The sequence below is a fragment of the Talpa occidentalis genome, unplaced genomic scaffold, assembly GCF_014898055.3.
Source record: "Talpa occidentalis isolate TD23 unplaced genomic scaffold, MPIMG_talOcc4v2.1 talOcc4.13, whole genome shotgun sequence".
Classification (NCBI taxonomy): domain Eukaryota; kingdom Metazoa; phylum Chordata; class Mammalia; order Eulipotyphla; family Talpidae; genus Talpa; species Talpa occidentalis.
Window position 1 is genome coordinate 12,373,473 of NW_023601322.1, and position 25,648 is coordinate 12,399,120.

The 25,648-nt window shown below is 44.4% G+C and overlaps 1 protein-coding gene and 1 long non-coding RNA gene across 5 annotated transcripts in view; one reads left to right on the plus strand and one right to left on the minus strand.

Moving 5' to 3' along the window:
- ATP8B1 (ATPase phospholipid transporting 8B1) overlaps positions 1-18,924 on the plus strand; it is a 116,460-nt gene extending 97,536 nt beyond the window's left edge. For all 4 annotated transcript variants that reach the window (XM_037508472.2, XM_054694018.1, XM_037508471.2 and 1 more), the window contains exons 18-28: positions 556-720; positions 1,463-1,574; positions 3,279-3,354; positions 5,618-5,750; positions 6,330-6,618; positions 10,917-11,140; positions 12,134-12,217; positions 13,242-13,487; positions 13,789-13,927; positions 15,985-16,115; positions 17,052-18,924. In XM_037508472.2, coding sequence (XP_037364369.1) covers positions 556-720; positions 1,463-1,574; positions 3,279-3,354; positions 5,618-5,750; positions 6,330-6,618; positions 10,917-11,140; positions 12,134-12,217; positions 13,242-13,487; positions 13,789-13,927; positions 15,985-16,115; positions 17,052-17,276 — 1,824 coding nt within the window. In that variant the 3' untranslated portion in view covers positions 17,277-18,924. The remainder of the gene's footprint in view (positions 1-555; positions 721-1,462; positions 1,575-3,278; positions 3,355-5,617; positions 5,751-6,329; positions 6,619-10,916; positions 11,141-12,133; positions 12,218-13,241; positions 13,488-13,788; positions 13,928-15,984; positions 16,116-17,051) is intronic.
- On the minus strand, positions 13,626-25,461 carry LOC119243015 (uncharacterized). The gene is made up of 5 exons (XR_005124608.1): positions 25,377-25,461; positions 21,922-21,968; positions 17,023-17,296; positions 15,983-16,093; positions 13,626-13,990 (listed from the first exon to the last, which is right to left on the minus strand). It is a non-coding gene; the product is annotated as an uncharacterized LOC119243015 (long non-coding RNA).
- Between the last annotated feature and the right edge of the window lie 187 nt (positions 25,462-25,648).

Genomic DNA, 25,648 nt, shown 5'->3' on the forward strand with positions numbered 1-25,648 from the left:
TTACTTAGTCATTAAAAGAAAAGGACTTTCGGGTCTTCCCGGTGTGCAGCGGTTGAGCGCTGGGTTGCGAAGCTGCCCACAGCCTCTGCAGCGCTGGTTTGATCCCCGGCTGCCCGGCGAGGGTCCCACTTGGCGCGCAGACCTCTCCTGCCACCCGCTGCTCCTCTCAGCAGTGTATCTCGTCAGTCTGCCTGTTCTGTTCCCCACTCTGTCTCTGGTGAATTCTCTCACCCTCCTGAGCCTCTGGCTGTACCCAGTGCTTGTATAAATAAACAAACAAACAAACAAATATATAAATAGAAAAAAAGAAAAGGACTTTCTTGGTTCTAATGACTTGATTTAGCAGAAAAGTATGCCTTTCCCTCCAAATAATTTGAGAACTACAAATACAGTCCTAGGAGACTACTGAGAAAAATAAAATGATTATATTTATGCAGAAGTAATCTTTCATAATCTCTTTTTAAATTCACTTATTTCAAAGTAAATTTGCAAACTTGATCTTGAATTACATAAAATTAACTATTGTTTGGATGAATGGATTATCTTTCAAATCAGATCTTTGCAAATGAGACTCTCAGAACCCTGTGCCTTTGCTACAAAGAAATTGAAGAAAAAGAATTTGCAGCATGGAATAAAAAGTTTATGGCAGCCAGTGTGGCCTCAACTAACCGAGATGAAGCACTGGATAAAGTGTACGAAGAGATTGAAAAAGACTTAATTGTGAGTTTTAACCTTCATAACATTTTGCTTCCTATTTTAAACAGACTTGGAAATTGTATTAAGTTTTATTACATTTTGAATCTCTTGCTAGAAAGATAATTCTAACTCTAGACTTTGAAATTGGCACAATATAACTAGGTCATTTGAATTTCTTTTGTTCAGCAAGCAAAGTGAAGCTGCCATTATGAGAAACCAAAAGACAGAAAACATGATGAGAGATTATAACCTAATTCTATTATTTTTTTATTTCACTTATTAAAATTCTTTATGATTTTTATACCATACAAACTAGCATATCCTTACTGTGAGAATTATGGAAATGATTTATATTTTATAAAATATTCAAATAAGAAAAAAATGTCATTTGTAAATAAAATTTTTCAAAGTTTTAAATTTATTGCTTTCACAGTTTAGATTAACCTGAAATATTCAATATATAACAGATATTGAGCTTTAACAATATTGGCTTATGTCTGTATGAAGTGCCATAGCCACAATGAAAGCGTATTTTCTTGCATTACTGTATTGGTAAATTACTTTAAGCAAAGGTTGTTGTTTGGATGAATGGATTATCTTTCCATTGGTTTGCAGGGAATTTGTGAAATGCAGTAGCTCTCCGTATTGGTGATCATCATCAACCCCCAAAAAGCACCAACTGAGGTGTATTATTTTTACATGAATTGTACTTAGAGGCCATTTTGGGCTAATTTGCTAATTCCTTTCTTTTTTATGTACATTCCAGCTCTTGGGAGCAACAGCTATTGAAGACAAGCTACAGGATGGAGTCCCAGAAACCATTTCAAAACTTGGAAAAGCTGACATTAAAATTTGGGTGCTTACTGGAGACAAAAAGGGTAATCTATTGTGTAGAGAAGTATATCTGCTAACTTACAAATATTCATAGCTCCTGTTCCCTTGAACAACACGACTCCCTCAGACTTTGCATATAAACACCATCCATTTTCTTTGGGACAGAGACATTTTCCCTAAGAAATCCTTTTGTATTATTCTAACCTACCCCGTTCCTTCCAGCTGAGATCCCGGTTGTGTCTTTTTGTTTGTTTGTTTTATTTTTAAATTTTTTTAAATTTTATTTTTATATTCCCCCATACAATTGCAACCCCTTATTTTTTTTTTTAAAGATTTATTTATTTATACAAGCACTGGGTACAGTCAGAAGTGCGGGAGGGTGAGAGAATTCACCAGAGCCAGAGCGGGGAGCAGAGCAGGCAGAAGGATCGAAGTACACTGCTGAGGGGAGCAGCGGGCGGCAGGAGAGGGCTGTCGCGCTATGTGGGACCTTCATCGGCAGCCAGGGATCGAACCAGCGCTGCAGATGCTGCGGGCAGCTTCGCAGCCCAGCGCTCAACCGCTGCGCGGAGGCCCTGCAACCCCCTTATTTTGACCTCAATCCCTCCTTTCCCTGCTTCCCCCCCAATAGTGTGTGTCTCGTTCATAGTTGTTTGTTGATTTTGATTTTTTCTTTCTTATAGTTATTCTTTTTCCTGGTCCCTTATTTAGGTTTTCTAGACTCCTGCTATGAGTGAGACCATCTGGTATTTTTCTTTTTCTTTCTGGCTTATTTCGCTGCGCATGATCCCTTCCAGCTCCATCCATGTTGCTGCAAATTGCATGAGTTTATCTTTCTTGATTGCTGGGTAATACTCCATTGTGTATATGTACCACATCTTCTTGATCCAGTCATCTATTTTTGGGCATTTGGGTTGTTTCCAAAGCTTAGCTATTGTAAATAGTGCTGCTATAAACATAGGGGTGCAGGTGCTCTTTGGAATTAACAGTTGTGTCTTAACTGTGATTAGTCTTTTCTCTCCAGCTAGAAGTGAGGCCCTACCTTACAGCCTTTCTTGTCTCTTCCGTCCTTCCGAGCACATAATCATTTGTTGGTCATAGGTTAGAATACTACAAAATGCTGGGTTTTTGTTTTCTTGCCCATTATATTTCTTGAAAACTATTAAACTTTTATAGCTAAGGGAAGATTTTCATTTTCAAATTTGGACTCAAAAAGGGATTGATGAGCATTGATACTTTACCCCACAAGCCTCCCACAGAAACCAGATAATTTCTCTTACTCTGACATCATCAATAGTTTACACATTCTGATAAGCTAAGGGAAGCACAAGTTAAAACTGTGACTTTTAACAAACAGCAAAGGAAGGTGATGGAAAAAGAGGGATTAAAAAAACCTCTCCAGTAGGAGCCTCATGGCAGGATTGATGGACATGGTCCCCCCACCACCCCCATAACAGGATGATTAAACCATGTAAAATGAGAGCACTTAGTATTTCAATGAACATTAGTTACATATAACCAGCTCCTGTATTTGATATTATTTCATATTAGTGAAAACATCATAAGCCTATGCTTATTACAGAGAAAGAGCTTTTTCTTTGGGATTTCTATCCACTGCCACAGAAAAACAGCTATTTGATTGAATCTAACTTTCGTCAATTGAAAAAAAAAGCCATCCTTACCAGCTAATTTCCATGATTAAATTCATCAGTAGAGACGGCACTTGACATAATCTTTTTCTGTTGTAGAAACTGCTGAAAACATTGGATTTGCCTGTGAACTTCTCACCGAAGAGACCACTATCTACTATGGGGAAGATATAAAGTAAGTAAGGACCTGTGGTTTGGAAACATGAAATGTCTCATTTTCATAAAGGCTTGTGGGGTAAAGATGCAGGAGACGTAACAGATAAGGAGAAGTCGGGCAAGACTGTCATCTGGGACAGTTTCTTCGCTTTTAAATGAAATGAGAGACCGACAGGCAGCTCCGAGTTAACATAGTCCGACCCCAGTTGTAAGAAAACGTGAGGTCTTTACTTGCCTTTCAAGGGGGTGTTATCCCTTAGAAGTCTCTGGTGCTTTCTGCTGAATGGGAGTGGGCCTGAGATGTTATGAACAAATTAATATGAACTGTAATCATGTACTGCCTTTTTTAGGAATTTTATGGAAAAAAAAATAGAAAGCAAAACCCACAGTACTTCCTGGAAGGAAATATGTGGGAGGGTTGCAGCTGTCATCTTGTCCAGATGGGGCAGATCTGATGTTTGGAAGCTCAGCTTATGCTGAAACACTCAGCCCCAAGTCAGAGTCACAGCGGACCTGGAAATGTCCCTGGGAAGGCCCTGTCTTATGTGGCTACGTGTGCACCAAACCACAGCCAGGATGTTTGCAGATGGCTCATGCCATGTATTCCTCTAATTTTTTCCCTTACAACCTCCCTGGGACTGTCACAAGGGCAAATTAAGCTCTTACCCAACACACTTGCCTCCTCTGCTAAGATGATGAGGGAGTTGGGTGGAACCAGCCTTCATTCTAATGTAGATAATAGAGTTCCCTTCCCCCCCACCTTTTTTTTTATTGCCATTATTTCAATCATAGCTTTTGCAAGCCCTTCCAGTCTACCAGGCACTCTGCTAAATTAAACAAAGTTAAGTAGGCTTATAATCTAAGTAGATCAGTTTTGTTTGAATAAAGGTACACTAACCAGGTCTCTGCTTTTAGGTTTTTAAAAGATATCAATAGACAGGGACCTCCCTGTGGCGTAGACGTTGTCTCAGCACTGTCACCACTACTCCCCAGCCAGGGAGCTGACCCACGTGGCACAGCAGACCACTCCTGTCTTGCCCACTGCTCCCCTCAGCAGTCTATTTCAATAAATCCACCTGTTCTGCTCCCCATTCTGTCTCTGGTGAATCCTCTCAACCCCCAAACCTCTGGCCTATACCCCAGTTCTTCTACACATAAATAAAATCTTTTTAAAAAAAGAGCAATAGACAAATACTAATATGTTCACCTACTAAGTAGTTTCGTGGTTTCAAATAATTTGGTTAATTTAGCCTATGGTCTTGTTTATTTCTTATAAATGGAGGTATTACGTTTCTGGTTTCTCTTTTGAAAGCATGCAAAAATTGGGCCCCAAGCTAAATTAGAAGATAAAATCTATGCAGCTTGCAAATTTTATGATCATGCTCTTAGTTAATTCTACCATTCTAGAGAGCTGAATCATCCTTTCTAGACAGTTCCTGAAATGATTCTTGTGGAATGGTTTGCATACAAAGCTTATATTTTTCTTTTCCAACATCCACCGATGGATGAATAGATGAACAAAATGTGGTCTAGCCATACAATGGACTATTCCTTTACCCTTAAAATGAAGGGAATTCTGACATAAATTACAGTATGGATCAACCTTGAGGACAATGAAATAAGTCAATTTATAAAAGACAAGTACTGTATGATTCCCTTATCTGAGTTTCCTGGAGTGATGAAGTTCATAGAAACAAAAAGTAGAGCCAGCAGCTGAGGGGAGGGGAGTGGATGTTGGTATTCAAGGGTACAGGGTTTTTTGTTTGAAAGATGATGACGAAGTTCTGGAGGTTGGTTATATACAATGTGAATATACTTATTACTAGTGAACGTTGACATTTAAAAATATTTAAGATACATTTTGTGTTAGGTGTTGGTTTTGGGTTTTTTTTTTTTTTTTTTTGTAACCACAATTTAAAAAAGATTCTAGGGCCTCCCCGGTGGCGCAGCAGGTTGAACACAGCGTTGTGAAGCTGTCCACAGCCTCTGCCACAGGGGTTCAATTCCCGGCTGGCCAAGGAGAAACCCACATGGCGCGGCAGACCTCTCTGTCTCACCTGCTACTCCCCTCAGCAGTGTATTTCGGTCCTTCTGCCTGTTCTGCTCCCTGTTCTATCTCTGGTGAATTCTCTCTCCCTCCCTCGCCTCTGGCTGTACCCCAGTGCTTGTATAAAATAAATAATAAATCTTAAAAAAAAAAAGATTCTATGTCAAAATTATGTCACGGTCAAGTGCCTGTTTATGGTCTTTTAATTGAAACTCTTCAATTCCCTTTCCCCCAGTGCTCTTCTTCACTCAAGGATGGAGAACCAGAGGAACAGAGGTGGGGTCCACACAAAGTTTATGCCTCCAGTGGATGAACCGTTTTTTCCATCTGCTGGAAAACGTGCCCTAATAATCACTGGTTCATGGTTGGTATGTATAGAGTTCATTAGAGACTAACTTTGGAGGGTTTCCCATATGAACTGCCAACTTACACATCCCTTAGTTTGAGACTTAATTATATGAAAAATTATAACATCTTTGGATCATTGCTTCATGGATTTTCTTTTTTCCCTGCACATTTTTTGTATTTGCTTAAATTTTTAATGTAAATATGTTTTCTAATCAAAGTATTATCATAGGGCCTCCCTGGTGGCACAAGGGATTAAGCACCACACTATGAAGCAATCTGCAGCCTCTGCAGCACGAGTTCGATCCCCCGCCAGCCAGGGAGCAACCCACATGGTGCAGCAGACCTCTCCTGTCTCGCCCGCTGCTCCCCTCAGCAGTTTATTTCAGTCAGTCTGCCTGTTCTGTTCCCCACTCTGTCTCTGGTGAATCCTCTCACCTCCCCACATCTTTGGCCTGTACCCCAGCTCTTGTATGCATAAATAAATCTTTAAAAAAAAATCTTTAAAAAAAAAATTATCATCAATGATGTCAACTAAGAACTGGTGAATGAGGTTCTTGATATAAAAATGGGTGTAATTGTTCCTCTCCCTGATTTCACAGAATGAAATTCTCCTAGAGAAAAAGACCAAGAAAAATAAGATCCTGAAGCTCAAGTTCCCAAGGACAGAAGAAGAAAGACGCTTTCGGACGCAGAGTAAAAGGCGGATGGAAGTTAAGAAAGAGCAGCGCCAGAAGAACTTTGTGGACCTGGCCTGTGAGTGCAGTGCCGTCATCTGCTGCAGGGTCACTCCCAAGCAGAAGGCCATGGTGGTGGACCTGGTGAAGAGGTACAAGAAAGCCATCACGCTGGCGATCGGAGACGGGGCCAATGATGTCAACATGATCAAAAGTGAGTCAGTGAGACCGGGATCGCTGATGAGAACAAACTGCAGGAGCACCTGGGGGTGGGGGGGGGAGCTGGTTTTTTGGTTTTTTGGTTTTTTTTAACCCATATTTCATTGCTTAGATTTTCATCAAGTAGCTATTTAATCCAGGCATTTACCCATGCTGACCACACCTATGGTGCCACCCTCAGGGCACCTGGGGTGTCCCCACAGGAGAGAACAGGTCCTCCCAGAATGGGAGAAAGTGCCAAAGAGCGACCAAGTTCATACGGATGAATCTATCCTTAGTTGTTTCCTTCTTTTACATGTTTGGGGCTCTCTGTCTGTTTCTCCTTTCACACTACGCTAGGACTCATTAAAAATCCTGCTATTTTGTACATTTTGAAAAATTTCTGCTGAGTTTGGCATAAATTGTTGAATTCTCTTTGGCATCTAGTTTGCGAATACTCTGTCACTGAAGCATCTGTTTCCGGGGCTCTCTTCTTGCCTTTGGTAAATGTGTTGGGACTTCATCCCTGGGTGGTGGTGTAGACTCAGGAGTGCACACCTGGGTCCTCTCACCAGCCTCCCAGCCTCCCTGGAATTCTGCCAAAGGTCGTTTTGCTGGTTGGGGCACCCTAGGTGCCCATAAATTTTAAGGATTGTACCCTCAGGCAGAAATACAGTTGTGCTGGTGGTAAAGTATGTGGAGCCAAACTCATATCTACATGTCTGAATCCTGGCCCTTTCTCTCCAGCCCCCACTGCTGTAAGGAATTATAATGCAAACGCCCAAACTAGTGAGACAAGAATATTTATCCTCATCCCACTCCTCAAACAGGCTGTGTCACGTGGGGCTTGTGCTCAGGCCTGTTTTCTGAAAACAAAAAAAATGGTTTCTTTTGTCACCTCCAGCTTTGTGAGAAGGACAGTGTTAAATGAGCTACTATAAGCATGTCCTGTTGTGCTGCACTTTAAAGCCTCATGTATAACTAGACTTTTAATTCAGCTATTTTGTAACTCATGTGTCTGTCTCTTTCTTTTCTTAGAGTCTCTTCCTCCTCCTCCTTGATATATATACTAAGAATCTTCCGACTTTATCTTCCTCAACAGGAGTCAGCTGTGTGAAGTATGTCTTGCTCCTTATTATGTGTCTGTCACCACTGCCAGTGTAATTCCTCACCACTGTGTTCTGTGAGTCCTTTGCTGCCATAGAGGTGCCTCTGAATTAGACCTATTTTTCCTTTGTTGCCAGCTCTTGTTTTTTTTTTCCATGGTGTTACTTTAGCTGTGCCAAAAGAGCAAGGAACTCAAACATTTTTATTCTGTTATAATGTAGATGTCTAGACCTTGGGGAGAAGAAGGTTCCTTTGCAGATTTATCATCTGATTATGTGACAATTTGTGTTGCTAGTTCCCCAGTTGTGAAAGGGATCTCAAAAAAGTCAGGCACAGATGAACTGATAGACTGATATTTCTTAAATCACTTACACAGCTTTATTAAGCTCTATTATGTGGCAGGTGCTTCCGAGCATGACTTAGGAAGTATCTGTTTGGGGCAGAAAGCAAGGAAACACCAAAATCTCCTTGGAAGTCAGTGACATTATCCAAGTAAATGTTAGTACTTTTTTGTGCTTTGTAAAGTCTGAACTCTTTCAACTGCATAAAACAATACACATAAATTGTTATTTGTAAAGTCCTCAAAAATGGCCACTAGGTAACATGTTTCATCCTCGGTGGTCTAGTGGATGAGGGGGGCACTGCTGCCACCACATGCTTATCTAACAAGACTCTGATGACACCCATGGGCAGCCCTTCTGTGTCTGAGGGTATCTACTGGCTGGTGGGTGTTGTTATCCCTTGGCCTAAGTCCCTTGAAATGAACCAGCACATGAGACAGAGTTGAAGGGCTGGAGGAGATGATCAGTGTGTTGAGGAATTATGAAGATCACAACTGGAACTTAAAAAAGTCAAGGTGCCTATTTTGGAGTTTGGGAGGCAGCAGGCCTTTGCAGTGCCTCTGTTCGGTTGCCTTGGGCTACCTGGGGAATGATATCCGAGTCCATTCTGCCTAGTGTCCCAGGTCTGCTGGGCAGGAAGGCTGGGCTGGATGCAGGGCCCAGGACCTGGGGGCTCCTTCCTTGGCTCCAGAAGAATCTTTACCCTTCCCTCTGTTGCTGGTTCAGGAAAGAAGGCAGCTGTGGTTTCTTTTCTTTCTTTCTTTTTTTTTTAAGATTTATTTATTTATGCATACAAGAACTGGGGCACAGGTCAGAGGTGCGGGGGGTGAGAGGATTCACCAGAGACAGAGTGGGGAACAGAACAGGCAGATTGACCGAAGTACACTACTGAGGGGAGCAGCGGGCGAACCAGGAGAGGTCTGCTGCGCCATGTGGGCAGCTCCCTGGGGGATTGAACTCGTGCTGCATTGGCTGCGGATAGCTTCACAGGTTCCATCCCAACCCCCTGTGCCACCAGGGAGGTCCAGCTGTGGTTTCTTTCTTTTTTTTTTTTTTTTTTTTTAAGATTTATTTATTTATACAAGCACTGGGTACAGTCAGAAGCGCAGGAGGGTAAGAGAATTCACCAGAGCCAGAGCGGGGAACAGAACAGGCAGACTGACGAAATACACTGCTGAGGGGAGCAGCAGGCATGGCAGGAGAAGTCTGCGCGCCATGTGGGACCCTCGCCCAGCAGCCGGGGATTGAACTGGTGCTGCAGAGGCTGCAGGCAGCTTCGCAACCCAGCGCTCAACCACTGCGCCACCGGGGAGACCCCAGCTGAGGTTTCTTAAGAAAGAATAATTGAGCAACCACAACTGGTCATAGAGCTGTTAGTGTGTTTTGACAGGGGTTCATAAATTCTGAATAAGGCACAATTGATTCTATTTTGTTAGAACTGCAAAATGTTATTGGGTTTTGGACAAGTCACTACATTAGGTTTTGAACTTGTCAGACATCAGGGTCTGCCATTGGGGCAGGGCTTTGGAGCTTGTGAGATGGGCAACTGTGCCGAGCTGGGGGCCAGGGTCAGAGTGACGATAGGTTGTGTCCTCCGACACATGCTCCCTAAATGAGCTCACTTCGTAACACTGAAGAGCGAGACCTTATTCGTAATTCTCGAAGTTGAAAATGTGATATAACATCTCTTGGAAGGATGGATAAAATGGTGGTTTTCATTTTGATCCATTCTGGAGCCTCGGCGCACCCCACCCTCCCAATGTGTTAAGGTCACATTGGGCCATAATAAGCTTTTGAATGTTTGGTATCTTGGTTAAAGCTGCCTTGATTACATGTGGTGGAGAACAACTAAAGCTACCTTAAGATAAAAAATGAAATTATTTTAAAAGATACGAAGATATCTCATGTCCAAGAGACCAGGCATCAGGAAGATGCTGGAACAAGGACCTGGATCTTCACCAGCAACCCAGTATCTGTCTGTCTTTCCTTCATTCTACTTTATTTCTCTGCCCTTTAAAACTATATCTCACAACTATATCTATCTTAAAATTCCAGTCCAACATTCTAAGTCCTCATTGCAGCCAGCTGGGTCCTCCATCAGTCAGGTGTTGTAAAGAAACACTCCTGGGTACTTTAACTGGGAAGTGACTAATCCAGGCAACTGGGCGCTCTGGACAGACTCGAGAATGGGGTTCTGAGCAGAGTCTAAAGTCTGGGTCACTCCCCCGCCAGATGCGCTCTCTCTCTGAGGGTCCTCTGAAGAGCCTTCAGCTGAAAAGCCTCTGCCCTCGTCGGCCCACGAGGGCAGTTAGAAAATGGAGATGGGCTTTGTCCCAGAAATGTCAAACAGGGCAGGGCAGCTGGGCTCCCGTTCACCTCTGCTTCCAAGCTGGGTCAAGGAGTGAAACCTAATTCAGAGAGCCGAGCTACAACGTCTGGGCACCGGAGGGTTTCTATTTGCTTTCCCTTTAGAACAAGGGTGGATTGAAGGTTGAGAGCCAATTTGTAACATCTACCACACATCACCTATCTGTCTGTGACTGACTCAGCTTTGGTCAGGGAGGCACAGCACACACAGGTGCCTGAGGCTCACCTGTGGGTGGGAGGGGTGGCTTACGAGCTGTGCAGATAATGCCAATGGAATTCACCACCCACCTGAGCTCCTTTCACAAACATTTATGGAGGCCCAACCATGTGCTGTAATTAGCAACTTACACCTCTCACTTTGAGTTCAGAGGGCGGGGAGCAAGATTTTTCATATGTATTGTTCCATGAATGTCTTTGTTCCTTGTTTTTGCCGTGGAAACATTTTTATCTTCCCTCTGTTTTGCCTTGCGATTCAGTTTTTTTTCCCTGTGCCCTCTAGCTGCCCACATAGGCGTTGGGATAAGCGGACAAGAAGGCATGCAAGCCGTGATGTCGAGCGACTATTCCTTTGCCCAGTTCAGATACTTGCAGAGGCTGCTGCTGGTTCACGGCCGCTGGTCTTACATCCGGATGTGCAAGTTCCTACGATACTTCTTCTATAAGAACTTCGCTTTTACCCTGGCTCACTTCTGGTACTCCTTCTTCAACGGGTACTCGGCACAGGTAACACAAAGGTGCCACCGTCCTCGTGTTACTTGAAGAGCAGATTGTTTCTCTAAAACCAAACTACCCCTGGACAAACGCTTCTGCCCTCCTCACTTGTTTCGGTGCTCAATCTGAATAGTTACAGCACAGGTTTATTAAGACCAGGGATTACTTTTCTCAACTGTTTTCTGGTGCAAATATTACCTAAAAAGGTAGAATTTTTTGCTGGTCTACTGGCTTGTGCCTTCACCTTAGATTAGAATACTGATATCAAGTTGTTGGACTCTGGAACTATGAAGTTGCATTGTGACCCGGGCTCCAGTGATTCTATCAATTTGGGGTGATGGCTGAGGTACTGTCATGTCTCCACTTGTTGCTTTGTTTTGCTAAAATGGGGGTGGGGGGCCTATGGAGCATGTTTACATGATGATACAGAACCTCATTAGTAAAAGGTAAACCTAAGTCAGTGTCTGGATGCAAACAAGCCGCTCTGACCTATGCCACAAAAGGGCCAGGAGCGACTTGGCACCTGGGGGGCCTTCTGTGTAGGACTGTGACAGTGGGTGCTGGGTGAGCCCCTGTCTTCTATCCCACCCTGAGGTGAGGGTGTGCACAGACCTACCTTTGAGGTCATAATTTCTTATATCCAGTCAAATCCTGTTTTACAAAACATAAATGGGACTGCTGGGCTTGTAAGTTAAAGAAAATATGAATGCTACTTGTGCGCTTTTGGACCGGTTTTATTTTTCCAGCATAATTCACATACAATAGACTCCTTTTCCAAAAACTTACTGGAGGCTATGTTCCCTCCTATTTAAGAAGAAATTCGTTTCTATAGGAAGGTCTTTGATTCTGCCCATTCCATAGAAACGAACGTGTTATTTACAGCTGTAGATGAGGGCTGTTGATGCTGGCAGGGTAAGACCCCACTCAGTCTGCGGACATACCCACTTTGAGAGGGAAGGGGCAGGCTGGCAATACTTCCCAATTGTGACTCTGATCTCCTCGCAGACTGCATACGAGGACTGGTTCATCACCCTGTACAACGTGCTCTACTCCAGCCTGCCTGTGCTGCTCACGGGGCTGCTTGATCAGGTAGGAGCCTCATGATGCTTGGGGCAGTTCCAACAGCCCCAGCACCCCTGAGACAGGGTAACAGCATTTCTTTGGTTTTCACTTCATTCTTAGCAAACTCTTACACTTCTGTTGTCAGGCAACAAGGTACCTGCCGTGCTGCTTGTGTGTATAGTAAGGAGAGTGCACTGAACTCCTGGCCAAGGTTCTTCCCTCCTCTTAGACACTAACACTTTCTTGTTAAGACACCTGACAGCATAATAACAATCATTTTAAATGATAATTTTTTTAAAGATTTATTTATGCATATAAGAACTGGGGTACTGGCCAGAGGTGCGGGTTGGGGGAGGATTCACCAGAGACAGAGTGGGGAGCAGAACAGGTGGATCTACTGAAATATGCTGCTGAGGGGAGCAGCGGGCAAGACAGGAGAGGTCTGCTGCGCCATGTGGGTAGCTCCGTGGCCAACCAGGGATCGAATTCGTGCCGTAGAGGCTGCGGACAGACCCACAGTGCTGTGTTCAACTCCTTGCACCACCAGGGTGACCCTTAAATGATAATTTTAATACTTTTCAAAACATGTATTTAGTTCCTAAATTGTCCTAAACTATCCACCTTCTAGATAATCTAGTAACAGTTGTTAGAGAAAGCGCTTTAATGAATAAAAACAATTTGGAATCCACTTTGGACAACTTGGAATAAAGTGATCAGCATAGCAAAAAAAAGTCTGGGAAAGAGTGTGAAAACAATCACCCCTAACCCCCCTCACTAAAAACAGCCTCCTTAGGTGTTTTTTTGAATTACCAACTTGGGTTCTTTCCATACGCAACAAGATAATAAATGTCTCCCTAGCCCCTCTCTGAAATGACTAGCAAGTATGGTGGACTAAAGTATTATGGTCATCTCTACACATTAAAACTATCCAGTCTTTGCCCTACTAGTAAGCTGAAACACTTGGTGAGAGATTCAAGTTGTAACAGCTCTGAGTCTTGAGTCTTGGATCCTAAAAGAGGGTACAAAGCTCTAATTGTGTTTTCCCTTCAAGGATGTGAGTGACAAACTGAGCATTCGCTTCCCTGGGCTCTACGTGGTGGGCCAAAAGGACTCACTATTCAACTATAAGAAATTCTTCGCAAGCTTGTTGCATGGGGTTTTGACGTCGATGTCCCTCTTCTTCATACCTCTTGGAGCTTATCTGCAGACCGTGGGCCAGGATGGAGAGGCTCCTTCAGACTACCAATCTTTTGCTGTCACGATTGCCTCTGCTCTTGTAATAACCGTCAATTTCCAGGTATGTGACTGTTTTCAGTTTGTTGGCACTTGTATTTCTGTACACAGCCCAGTGTGCACATCCACCTGGCTTCCGTGCTCCCTCTGACCTGAGCTGCTGCCACTTTACAAAATGTGAAAGTTCTGTTCACCCACCCCCACCCCCCCTACCAAGCACATGTTCTATTTCTGGCCTGAGCCAAGGAGAGTCTGTTCAGTGTTCACGCCTAGTTGCTTCAATCTATTTTCAGAGTTTCTTCGATCACTTATTTCTCGCTAACTCCCCAAAGTGAGTGCTCTGTTTTTCTCTACTTCCCCAACAGATTGGCTTGGATACTTCTTACTGGACTTTTGTGAATGCTTTTTCAATTTTTGGAAGCATCGCGCTTTATTTCGGCATCATGTTTGACATTCATAGTGCCGGGATGCATGTCCTCTTTCCATCTGCATTTCAGTTTACAGGTGGGTATTTCCTAAATTCCAAAGATGTACAGGAACATGTCATCAGTCTAGATGGTGAAATATCTGAAAAATACAAATGTAAATCTTTACTACTAAAAATTGCTTTCCTCTTATCACCACCAGTCAAATTAAAATAACCTGAAGATATAACTATGCATCTCTTAAGTTAGAAAAAAACTTTCTTCACTCCCACCTACCCCCCCATTAAAACCTAACATGGGCAGGTTATTAGGAAATTGAGTATACATGGGTTACTGGTGGTACTGTAAGTTTAATTTTTTCAAATCACTATCTGGAAATACATAGTAAACTATAAAACTTTGTATACTTTGATCCCATATTTCCACTTGGGTAAAATACCCTGAGATAAATGAAACACGCCAAACTTTAGAAAGGTAATTTGCATAAAGATTGTACCACCACACCTGGCTTTTCTAGTTGTTCATGAATGGAAACCATCCAAAGATCTAGCTAATCAAACTGAAATACCCGTATGATGGAATTCTAGAACTCAAACATAAACTACATCATTGGAAATATGTATGCAGAGCACTACGTAAACTTAGAAAGCACAGCATTTTACAACTTTATAAAATGATGTATTGGCAATACCAGAACCAATGAATAGGTATTATAAAATAAATATATGAATTAGAATGTATGAACTTTGAATACAGTAGCTTGGATTCACTGAATTCAATGAAAAAAAAATTCTCATAGATTAGTCTATGGTAACCCTTTGTTGCTTGGGATTGGCCTCCTTTTTTCTGGTTGTTTGTCTTATTTGTGTTTAAAAAAAAAATTAGTACACTGTGACTTAGAATATTCCCAGGGGAAGTACTTTTTAAACTCATATTTAGCAATGTAAAAAGTTACATTTAAAAAATAAAGACCCTGGTGGTGCAGGGGTTAAAGACTCAGCACTATCAAGCTGTTGCCAGCCACTCTAACATGACTCAATCCCCAGCCAGGGAGGTGACCTACAGTGTGCAGCAGACCTCTCCTGTCTCGCCTGCTGCTCCCCGGAGCAGTGTATTTGGTGGATCTGCCTATCCTGCTCCCCACTCTTTCTTTGGTAAATCCTCTCACCACTCCGCACCTCTGGCCTGTACCCCAGTTCTTATATATATAATTTTTTTTAAAGATTAATTTACACATACAAGATACAAAATCTTTTTTAAAAAAATATTTATGCATATAAGAACCGGGTACAGGCCAGAGGCACGGGGGTGGTGAGAGGATTCACCAGAGACAGAGTGGGGAGCAGGACAGGCAGACTGACTGAAATACACTGTTCGGGGGAGCAGTAGGCGAGACAGGAGAGGTCTGCTGTGCCATGTGGGTTGCTCCCTGGCCAGCCGGGGATCAAACTCGTGCTGCAGAGGTTGCAGAGAGCCTCACAGTGCTGTGCTTAACCCTCACTTGTGCCACCAGGGAGGCCCTATAAATAAATAAATCATTAAAAAAAAATAAAGGCTATTATTTTCATAAACTTAGAATATAAGTACAGAAAACATTGTGATAATTTGGCTCTAGAAGATTAGTTGTGTATAAATATATAATTTACTTGATTGCATTATAGAATTATTTCCTGACATAAACTGGAAGCCCAGATGCAGCAAGAAAAGCCTGACTGATTGGGTGGATATGGTTTTTAATTCAGGAGTTGCCAGAACCGCTAATTCTATTACCGTGAACAGATTTCATTACTTCTCCATGATTCAGTTTCTTTACGTGGCAAAGGGGATAATGATCCTCGGAGCTGCTGAAACGGAGTGGTCTATATAAAGGCATGTCTCACAATTGGTAGTGTTACCTGTTACTGGCATTTTGACTTTTGCAATTTTAAGCAATGCAACATCAACACACACACCCCCTTCCCCCCCCTTATTTACTTAATATACATTTGCCTTCCTAGTCTTGGTTTACTTAGTCTGATTTTAAAATGTTCAGTGACGGGAGTGTTTTGAGGTGATCTCTTGGTTGCAAAACTTTGATTCTGGGATATTAACTATAACACGCAAGGCTCACCGTCCTTCATCGACTGTTACTCACAGGCACAGCTTCCAATGCGCTGAGACAGCCATACATCTGGTTGACCATCATCCTGACCGTGGCCGTGTGCTTACTGCCTGTCGTGGCCATTCGATTCCTGTACATGACCATCTGGCCATCAGAAAGTGATAAGGTAAAGAAATAGACAGGGCTCTCCAAACTGAGTGTCCCTCACAGAAACCAAAGCATTTCCCGTAAGCAGCTTTTCTGTAAACATCTAGGCTTATGAAAAGTTTGGTGTAAACAGTTTTTATGGCCACTCCTTTATTTAACTCCAGTCTTGTAGATGGGACTGCCCTGCTTTGCCATGCAAATAGGGGGGTTTTCTTAAACATGTCACCTTTTATAGCAGGATTCCTTTAGCTGCAAGTAACAGAAAGCTGTGGCTCAAAATGCTTCAGTAATTAGCCTAGCACCTCCACATGCGTAATAATTAGCAGGCTCAGTAGGTTGAGCAACCTGAGGTGGAGAAAGGGGCTGGTGTTTTCCCATCTCTGCCATCTTCAGGTGGATGGTGACACAGCAGTTGGGCCCAGCCTCCTGACATGTCAGTACCAGGGGGAAGAAAAAGGGATTATTCTGTAGCTTTCCCTTCACTGTAGAGCTTTCCACCCAGGGGCCCAGCTGGCTTCTCTCAGGTCTCAGGCAGAATTAGGTCACACGCCCATGCCTGGGGGAATCCAGTACCACCCTTAGGAGGGGCTGTACGAAGGGGCAGGGCCCTATATAAACTCAGTTACTAGCAGCAAGTCCAGAAGCTGGCAGGCAACCTTCAGTGCCCCCCGATCTCCCTTTCCATAAACAGCAACAAGGGAAAGAGGCCTAGAGAATTTTCTCTGGCCAGTTAGCAGTGAGGTGGGGCAAGCTGAAAGGACCAGTTTTGGTGAGTGGGAGCCTTGGCAACCCAGGGTAACCCCTCTCCACATCCTGCCCACCACCACCAGGATGTGATGCCCCATCAAGATGAGGGGGGTGGGCTTGGGGAGTCGGGGCTCCGCATCAGTGTGACCCTTGTCCCAATCCATGGGCCAGGCTCTGACCTTGCTTGTCCCCACTCCCCATCCTGCAGATCCTGAAGCAGCGCAAGCGCTTGAAAGCCGAGGAGCAGTGGCAGCGCCGGCAGAGCGTCTTCCGCAGGGGGGTGTCCGCCAGGCGCTCGGGCTACGCCTTCTCCCACCAGCGGGGCTACGCCGACCTCATCTCCTCGGGGCGCAGCATCCGCAAGAAGCGCGCCCCACTGGACGCCATCATCGCCGAGGGCACCGCCGAGTACAGGAGGACCGTGGAGAGCTGACGCCTCCGCTCCGAGGGGGCCTGCAGCGAGACAGCCACACAGGAAAGGTCTATTTTTTTATGAAAGACTCACCGGACTTTTTATAAAATGGAATTTGTCACAAGGATGACAAAGAGATGATCACCTTTATGACAACCTGCCTGGCTTGGACTATGAAGCAACAGCAAGGCCACGAATACCTGCTTGCCTGACCTATTGCGCAACTGCTGGCATCACCCACCGCGGACAGGTGTGCAGCCTCCATCCAAGGCGCCAGGAGCAGAAAGCGCCACCTGTCGTCCTCACACGGCATTGCATCCTAAAGTCACAATCAGATTTTCCTGTATTTTGCCTTATTAACAGAGATCTTTTACTTACAATGGTAAGGACAAGATTCAGTGTTCATCGCCTGGAAGTGATAATGTTTCATGTTCTCTATTGGCTTAATAATTCAGTTCAATGAAGGAAAATGACTTAAACTTTTCTAAGCACAGGTTTCATTTCTCTTTCGGTTTACTGTGGATTAAAGTAGCATATTGCTTATGTTTACTCTTTCTATCCCACAGTGTTTAGTCCCTGTTTTCATTTAAAATGATACATTTAAATATCCATGGACTTTTGAAAAAGTTTTTAGAAACTGAGGATATCAGTGATAAATTGCAGAATATTTTGCAAAGCTTTCTTTTGAAAAGCAACCTTTGTGCCTGCCTGTATGTAGTTTATAAGGGACTTGAACCAGAGACCTCACTCTTTTGTTCAACTGTCATGTCTAGAGAGAAAAGGCTGTTTGGAAGTCACATTTTTTAAATCAGGCTAACAGTACATCCTTTTAAAATTGTAAACTTCAGGTAATTATGTAAACTACAGAGAGTCCTCAACTTCTAATGGGGTTGTCCCAATAAGCCCATCACAAATGAAAAGTTGAAAACAATTAACTTTAATTCTTCCACCTTTGCCTACTTTACCTTAAACATTCTCAGAACACTCACATTAGCCTACAGTTGGACAAAAGCATCTAACACAAAGCCTGTTTTATAGTAAGAGTTGAATACCTCATGTAATTTGTTAAATTCTACATTGACAATGAAAACCAAAAATGCCCCAATTCAAAATTTGAAGTACAGTTTATAGTAAATGCATACAGCGTTTGCCCCTTCATAAAGTCTAACAATTATGTTCAACTATTGCAAGTGGGACCATCCGTATATACTCAGAGGTGAAAGTTCTTTTCCTAAGCTTTTTCCCATTTTGTGTCTTTCACATACCAGTTTTCCTATTCTAGCGAAGACAGAAGTGCTTTCAGTAATCCTGTTAATTTATCATTAGTCCCTTTGAATTTCTATGAGAAAATCACATGTATATAGTTCATTTTTCTAGGTATGATAGAGGAATGAATGGCTCTTTATGGAAGCAAATTTCTGAACGTTTACAACTCTTCCTTGTAAATAAAAAGAATTGTGTGTGTGTTTTTTAAAGAAGTTAGCTTGTGTAATTGTCAGTTTCAGATTTCTCTCCTGTTTTTGCAATTGTGGGAAAGGTGGACAATGCAAATGTGTCAAACACTACACTGTTGGGTGCAATATAAACAATTTGAAAATGCAAATTGCTTTGGATAAATTATTTCTATGTTCTGTAAATCTAAGATTAATGTATATTTTGTTTATAAAATAAATGCTTTAGTAAAATCTTTCGATAATCTTTTAAAATATCTCAAGTTATTATAGAGTAGGGTATATGAAAGAAGACTCTAGGCCTTCAAGGTTTCTAAAGGAACTTAGGGGTCCTTTGTGGTGAGAAATAAAGTTAGGGAAAACATGAGGGAGAGAAGACAGGCGGAGGGCATGCACCGATAGTGGGTAAGAGCAATTTTGCCCAGGGAGGTGTGTCTCAGGATACTTGACAGAGATGGGGGATTTCTTTGACAGGCATAATTCCCAACCAGCAATAAGAAAGCTATTAGTCTAGGGGTGCTTTTTAAGGTATAAATCAGTACCTCCTCCCCTCTTTTTTTTTCAGGATTGTTTATTTATTTATACATACATACATACATACATACAAGCACTGGGTACAGTCAGAGGCGCGGGAGGGTGAGAGAATTCACCAGAGCCAGAGCGGAGAGTAGAACAGGCAGACGACTGAAAGGCTCAGCTGAGGGGAGCAGCGGGCGGCAGGAGAGGTCTGCACACCATGTGGGACCCTCACTGGGGGCCGGGGAGCAGCCGGGGATGGAACCGGCGCTGCAGAGGCTGCCGGCAGCTTCGCAACCCAGCGCTCAACCACTGCACTACCGTCCTCCTCCCCTCCTTTGCTATCACACAGTGAACTGCTTGTTTCTAGAGCTGAATTTCAAGTCTGTATCAGGGCAACCCTTTGGAAATGGGAAGGGGCGGGGCAGAGTATTAGCCTCTGCAATAGAAAAGGTGTAAGAAGATGTTTAAAGTAGACCTGGGAGATAGTCCCACGGAGAAAATTAAAGGCCAGTTTTTTACAGGGATCTACTACTGGGTTGTCAGAAAAGTCATGACGTATTTTTCCAAGCAAAAAATGCGTCATGACTTTTTCCGACAAGCCAACCCAACACTATAAATTGAAGAACAAATGTTTATAACCAAAGAGCACCACCTAAAGGTTCTTACTGATGTTCAGTACCAGAAATTGTTCAGCAGTGACATCCGATGGGAATAAAACAGTTTTTAAGAAATGTCAATGTGATAACAAAAGGTACCCTACGGAAGGAAGCTCAATCTATGTTAACAGTTGCTGCCTTCACACTGAATGTGAGTGGAGTGGAAGGAAACTGCAAGGCAGCTCCTAAGTCCTGTCAGAACCTGCTTGAACCTTATGGGTACAATAATGCTGCTGGTGCGTTTATAAACACAAGAGGTCCGTCAAAACACAAAAACGCCTCAGGAAGGAGTGGAGACTAGGATCCTAAAAACACTGTACAAAAATGATCTTCTTGACTTAAATGGATGTTTCTCTAAAGAACATATATAAATAGCCAATAAGCATTTAAAAACATGTTCAACATATTGATGCTAGGGACATGCACATCCAAACCACAATATGATAGCACTTCACGCCCACTAGGCTGACTATAAACAAAAATTAAAAAGCAGAAAATAACGGGTGGGTGAGGCTGTGGAGAATCGGAACCCTCAGACATAACTGGCAGGAATGGAAAAAGGCTGAGGCCACCTTGGAAAGCAGTTTGGTAGCAGCCCAATGAGATAAAAAGAATCACCCTAGGACCCTGTAGGATAAATGGAATTAATCAGGCTTTTTACACGACTAGTCTCTGTGGCTATCACCTGCGGCCTTGATTGTGTGGATGCAGAAGGTGCTTGGGGCATGGGCATGGGGCACACTTGCATGCTGGACACCTGGAGCATGAGTGTGGGCCTGCATAAGTGCACACTTGAGCCTAGAGGCCAGGGATAGAAGGGTGGTGTCACTTGGAGACAGGAAGGTATAGGGGAAGTAAAAGCATCAGGCTTTTCTGCCCTCCCGCCGTTAGGATTGATGATGGATCCCTGTGATCCTGAATGCATGACTGATGGCGGGCACCTGGAGTAGGGTGTGGGCATGCGTAAGTGGGTACACCTGTGCTGAGAGACTGGGCTTATAAAGGCAGCGTCACGGGGGCGCCAGGAGGAGAGCAGAGAAGCATAAAGAACCACGAGCAGAACGAATGGAAGAGCAGAACCATGAGAGAAGCAGAGAACGCCGGAGAGCCCAGAAAGAGTGAAGAATTGCTGGCAGGCCTCCCAGCCCCCTGGCACCCTTTGCCAGCCGTGTACCCGGTAAATCCCAATAAAAGCCTGAAAAGCCACTGAGGGCTCCAGGACTCTCTCCTCTACCCCGTCTGCTAGGGTCATAGAGGAACCTGCCCTGTGTCATCCTGCCCCTACAGACGGCTACAGGAGGACGTGTGACTACAGAAGAGGCGAGACCACGAGAGAACGCCAGTGAGAACCCAGAGAAAGAGTAAAGATTTGTGGGGGGCTCAAGGTGCTGTCTCCCCGCTGGCTTGTTCCCCTGATTACTATTAACACCTGTGATGATGACCCCAGGGGCTCCAAAATTCTCTTTTAAACTGTTAGTACCGATGAGGAACCTACCCAGCCTGGGATGGCGGCCCAACAGACCCACAGTCTTTCTCCCACGTGTTCCTGTACACCCCACGAAACTGAAAACAGGCATTCTGACATGCTTATACATGAACGTTCACAGAAAACTCACAATAGGGCCTTCCTGGCGGCGCAAGGGGTTAAGACGCAACCTATGAAGCTGTCCACAGCCTCTGCAGCATGAGTTCGAGTCCCCGGGCAGCCAGGGAGCCACCCACATGGCACGGCAGGCCTCTCCTGACTCTCCCGCTGCTCCCCTCAGCAGCGTATCTCAGTCAGTCTCCCTGTTCTGTTCCCCATTCTGTCTCTGGTGAATCCTGTCACCCCCCTGCACCTCTGGCCTGTACCCCACCAGCTCTTGTATGCATAAATAAATAAATATTTAAAAAAAAAGAAAAGAAAATTCACAATATCCAAAGGGTTAAAAACCACCCAATGTCGATGGACAGATGAATGCATAAACAAAATATATGTACATATCATGGAATATAGTCTTAAAAAGGAATGAGGCAATATAGGAAGTTTCAAGAACTCACCTCCTCTTGCAGACACATCGAATCAACCACCTCATATACACCTTCCCCTGAAAAACAAAAAACAAAGACAAGGTGAGTGACTCCAATACATCAGGTGATCAAGAGAAAAATCCACACTGAAAAATCCACACGGAAGTGGGTGGGACAGGCGAGGACACCACCTTTCACCTGCGAATCCTACCGCCCACTGGGCAACAGCTAACCCACAACACGGAGGAAAATAAAAATCCAGTGCTTCCCCATAAGGATTGAAGGGCTCGAAACCCACATCAGGCATCAGACCTGCACCTGAGGCAAGCCCAAGACAAGGTCTGCACCACGCGGCCATCTAGCAAACTGAGACAACTGGTAAAGGGCTCGCCTACTAGGACTCACCTGCCCAGTACCTAATGCAGGCAACTGCAAGGCACCAGGCTTTCTGCAAGAGGCTTATTTTACAGCAGTGGCAGCCTTATAGGCACTAACACCTCCAGGGGGCTGCAGTGTTCTGTGGACAGAGCCCGTGGGAGCCAACCTGTACTCTCTCTCCCCTGCTGCAGCTGTTGGCACCACCTTTTTTTTCTTTTTCAAAGTCTGGGCTCTTCTTCAGTCCCCTCCCAGCAGTCACCACCTTTACATCCTCTCATGCGCTAGCAGCTTGAGTACCATCTTTGCATACTCCCTCTGCCAGGCTTCAGAGGGTCTCCTGAAGGAGCTTGTGCACATGTCTGCTGTCCCAGTTTTTAGATCTGGGGCCTCAGTTTTTACGTTTGCCATGCAGGGGATGCCCTTCAATCACCTGGCATTGGAAGCCAACGGTGTTGTGTTCCTGGGTTCCATGGGATGCTAACAAATGGAGAGGGAGTTCTTGATTGCTACCCCCTTAGGGCACAGCAGAGACTGAAGGCAGAAATACACCCCCAGTCTTTTTGTGAACAGACCTACTGGCTTATCCTATTGTGTTGGCCTGATGGCCAGAGCTCTGGCTTAGCACACATCTAGAGACCTACCCAAGTATGCTTCTAGGACTGAGGTCAGTGAATACCATATCTGTGCTCTCCTTTTCTGCATCACTCCAAGCTGCCAGTGTCTCCCCAAAAAGCTTACACACTCATCTGGTATCCCAACCTTTGCAACCACCACTCAGGAAAGAGTTTTGTCTGTTCTGGTGGCTGGCGGAACTTATGCTTATAGTTCTACAGAACTGCATATATTTGCATCATACTTTAAAAGTTGCTGCTTCAGGATCTGGCTTCCAATCTGCCTGCATCTAGGTTTTGGCTGAGAGCCTCCTCCTGGGGACAATGACGTTGGTATACCCTCAACTACTAGGTGCCTCTAAAAATATGCTTACTTATCTATAATGTCTGTGAATTCCTTTTTAAGGCTTCACGGGGCAAGAATATGTGATAGTTCAAGGGCTAAATTAACAGCACACACTGGCTTCAATTACATTAAATAAGCAGTCTATGGAAATCCTACAGGTTTCTAGTTACCACCCACTTTGAAATGCCCACCCACCTTCCTTACTTAAATGTTGTGTGACCCACATGAAAAATGTATGCTTATAGAAGAGTTTCATAAAGGATTAATTTTGGTTCAAATTTCTGAAAAACTTGCATCAAATTTCACCATTGCAAACATCTTAAGTAAGGCCTTTAAATTTAGTGGATTTGTCCAAGACGGTAATATTTCCTAGGATTTTGTGGCTTGGGATCAAAATACTTTCATGATCTTCTCCAATACCAAGAATCCCACTAAACTATGATATCAGCTGGACATGTGAAATTCCCCCTACCCCAAGGCCCTTAGGTGCCTCAATTCCTGCTAAACTGATACAATGATTGTTTTTCAAACTCACTTGCAAGACTGCCTTCCTCACTGCCTTCCCTGGACACAAATAAGCCTCTTTTGAAAAGCTTCCCAGTTTCTTCTGCATTTGTCTTCCTTTCAAACACGCTATCCCAAAGCCCACATTGTACCCAGGGCAATTCAGTGAGGAAATCAGCCCAGGCTGATATCAATTGTGCTTTTGGAAAGCAGTACAGGCCAGAGCACAGCCGGGGCGCTGGGGTGGAGCCTGAGGGCTATCCCGGTCAGGGCAGGTTGCAGGCAGAAGAATGAAATGATTGGGTTCACGCTGGTTCTTACTTGTTTGCCCTCACTGGAATGTAGAGATTACAATGGAGAGCAGCAGAGGACAGAAGGCAGTGAGGGGCTAACAGGAGGAAAGCATGGGTGCTGAAGCAGGAAAGTGTAATTTTTAAGGGCTGTCAGCGAACTCCCGTTTGTTGGCTAAAAGCAAGAGAGGTCATTTGTTGAGTTGGGTCATTGAAAATGATCTGCAGAGTCTGAGACATCCTGAATTCTGGCCACAGCCCATGCATGGGGGTGGTGAGAAAGAAGAAGGTGTGGGGTTGGGCCTCCCCGGTGGCTCAGCGGTTGAGCGTTGGGTTGCGAAGCTGCCCGCAGCCTCTGCAGCGCCGGTTCGATCCCTGGCTGCTCCCCGGCCACCGGAGGAGGGTCCCACATGGCGCACAGACCTCTCCTGCTGCCTGCTGCTCCCCTCAGCAGTGTACTTCGGTCCTTCTGCCTGCTCTGCTCCCCGCTCTGGCTCTGGTGAATTCACTCACCCTCCCACGCTTCTGACTGTACCCAGTGCTTGTATAAATAAATAAATAAATCTTTAAAAAAAGAAGAAGAAGGTGTGGGGAAGGGAGGTATGGGTAAAACCAGCAGCTGTTCTTAGTTTGAGTGAAGTCTTGAAGGTTTGGTTCATGCAAGATATGGAACAATAACCACGAAACACATGAACAACGATTATATCCTCATGCAGAAGGCTCACTGGACAAGCACATAGTAGGCACTTGTGTATACTCGCTCTCATAACAGCCTTTCCAGAGAAGGATTATTATCCCTTTACAACGGAAAAACCTTTTGCTTGAAGAGGTTAAGGCCACCTGATCAGGGTCATTGAGCAAAAACTAAGAAACCCGCGTCTGACCCCAGCTGCACGGAGTTACAGCACCAGCCACCCTCCCTGATGGGTCAGCACCCAGCAGGGCCATCAAAGGTCTTCCCTCGCTTTTATTTTCTAAGGGGAAATTATAAAGTGTTTACAAGCAAACAGTTCACAAACATGAAGACGCCTGGGAGTCGCTGAAATAAATTAACAAGCAAACCTAAGTGCTTAAATTAACTCCACAACGAAAACTAAAGTTACGCTTTCACGTTCTTAAACTAGTAATTTCATCGTCATGAGAATCCCCATATTTGTTTGTAGTTCCAAGCCGGTTTGAAGTATTTCTGAGATATTTCTTCAATTGCTTGGCCGATCCGTCAATAAAGCGAGCCCTGGACCTCCCCAGCGTACCCCCAATTCCCCCCACGTCCCCCTGTTCCTGGGATGGGAAGAGATCAAAGGCGCTCAGTGATTTTTGCGTCTTGTCTCTCCGAAGACTGTACTGAGTACATACCGAGTGCACGAGCAAGTTGTCAGCAGACATCTGCGAGCCTGCAGGAAGACAGCGCTGGCCGAGCTGCCTGCCCCGCACCAGCCAGCCCAGGATCCCTCCACGTGGGGAGGTGCAGCAGCGGCGCAGGCGCAGGAGCGGCGGACCAAAAAAGGACAACTCGGAAGTGCCCAGAGACAACATGGGGTCAACGGCATCGCGTGCCCTGAGCGCAGACCTGTGGCAGGCTACGGTAGCCCATAAGGACCATGATACTTTTAGGAGCGGCAACTCGC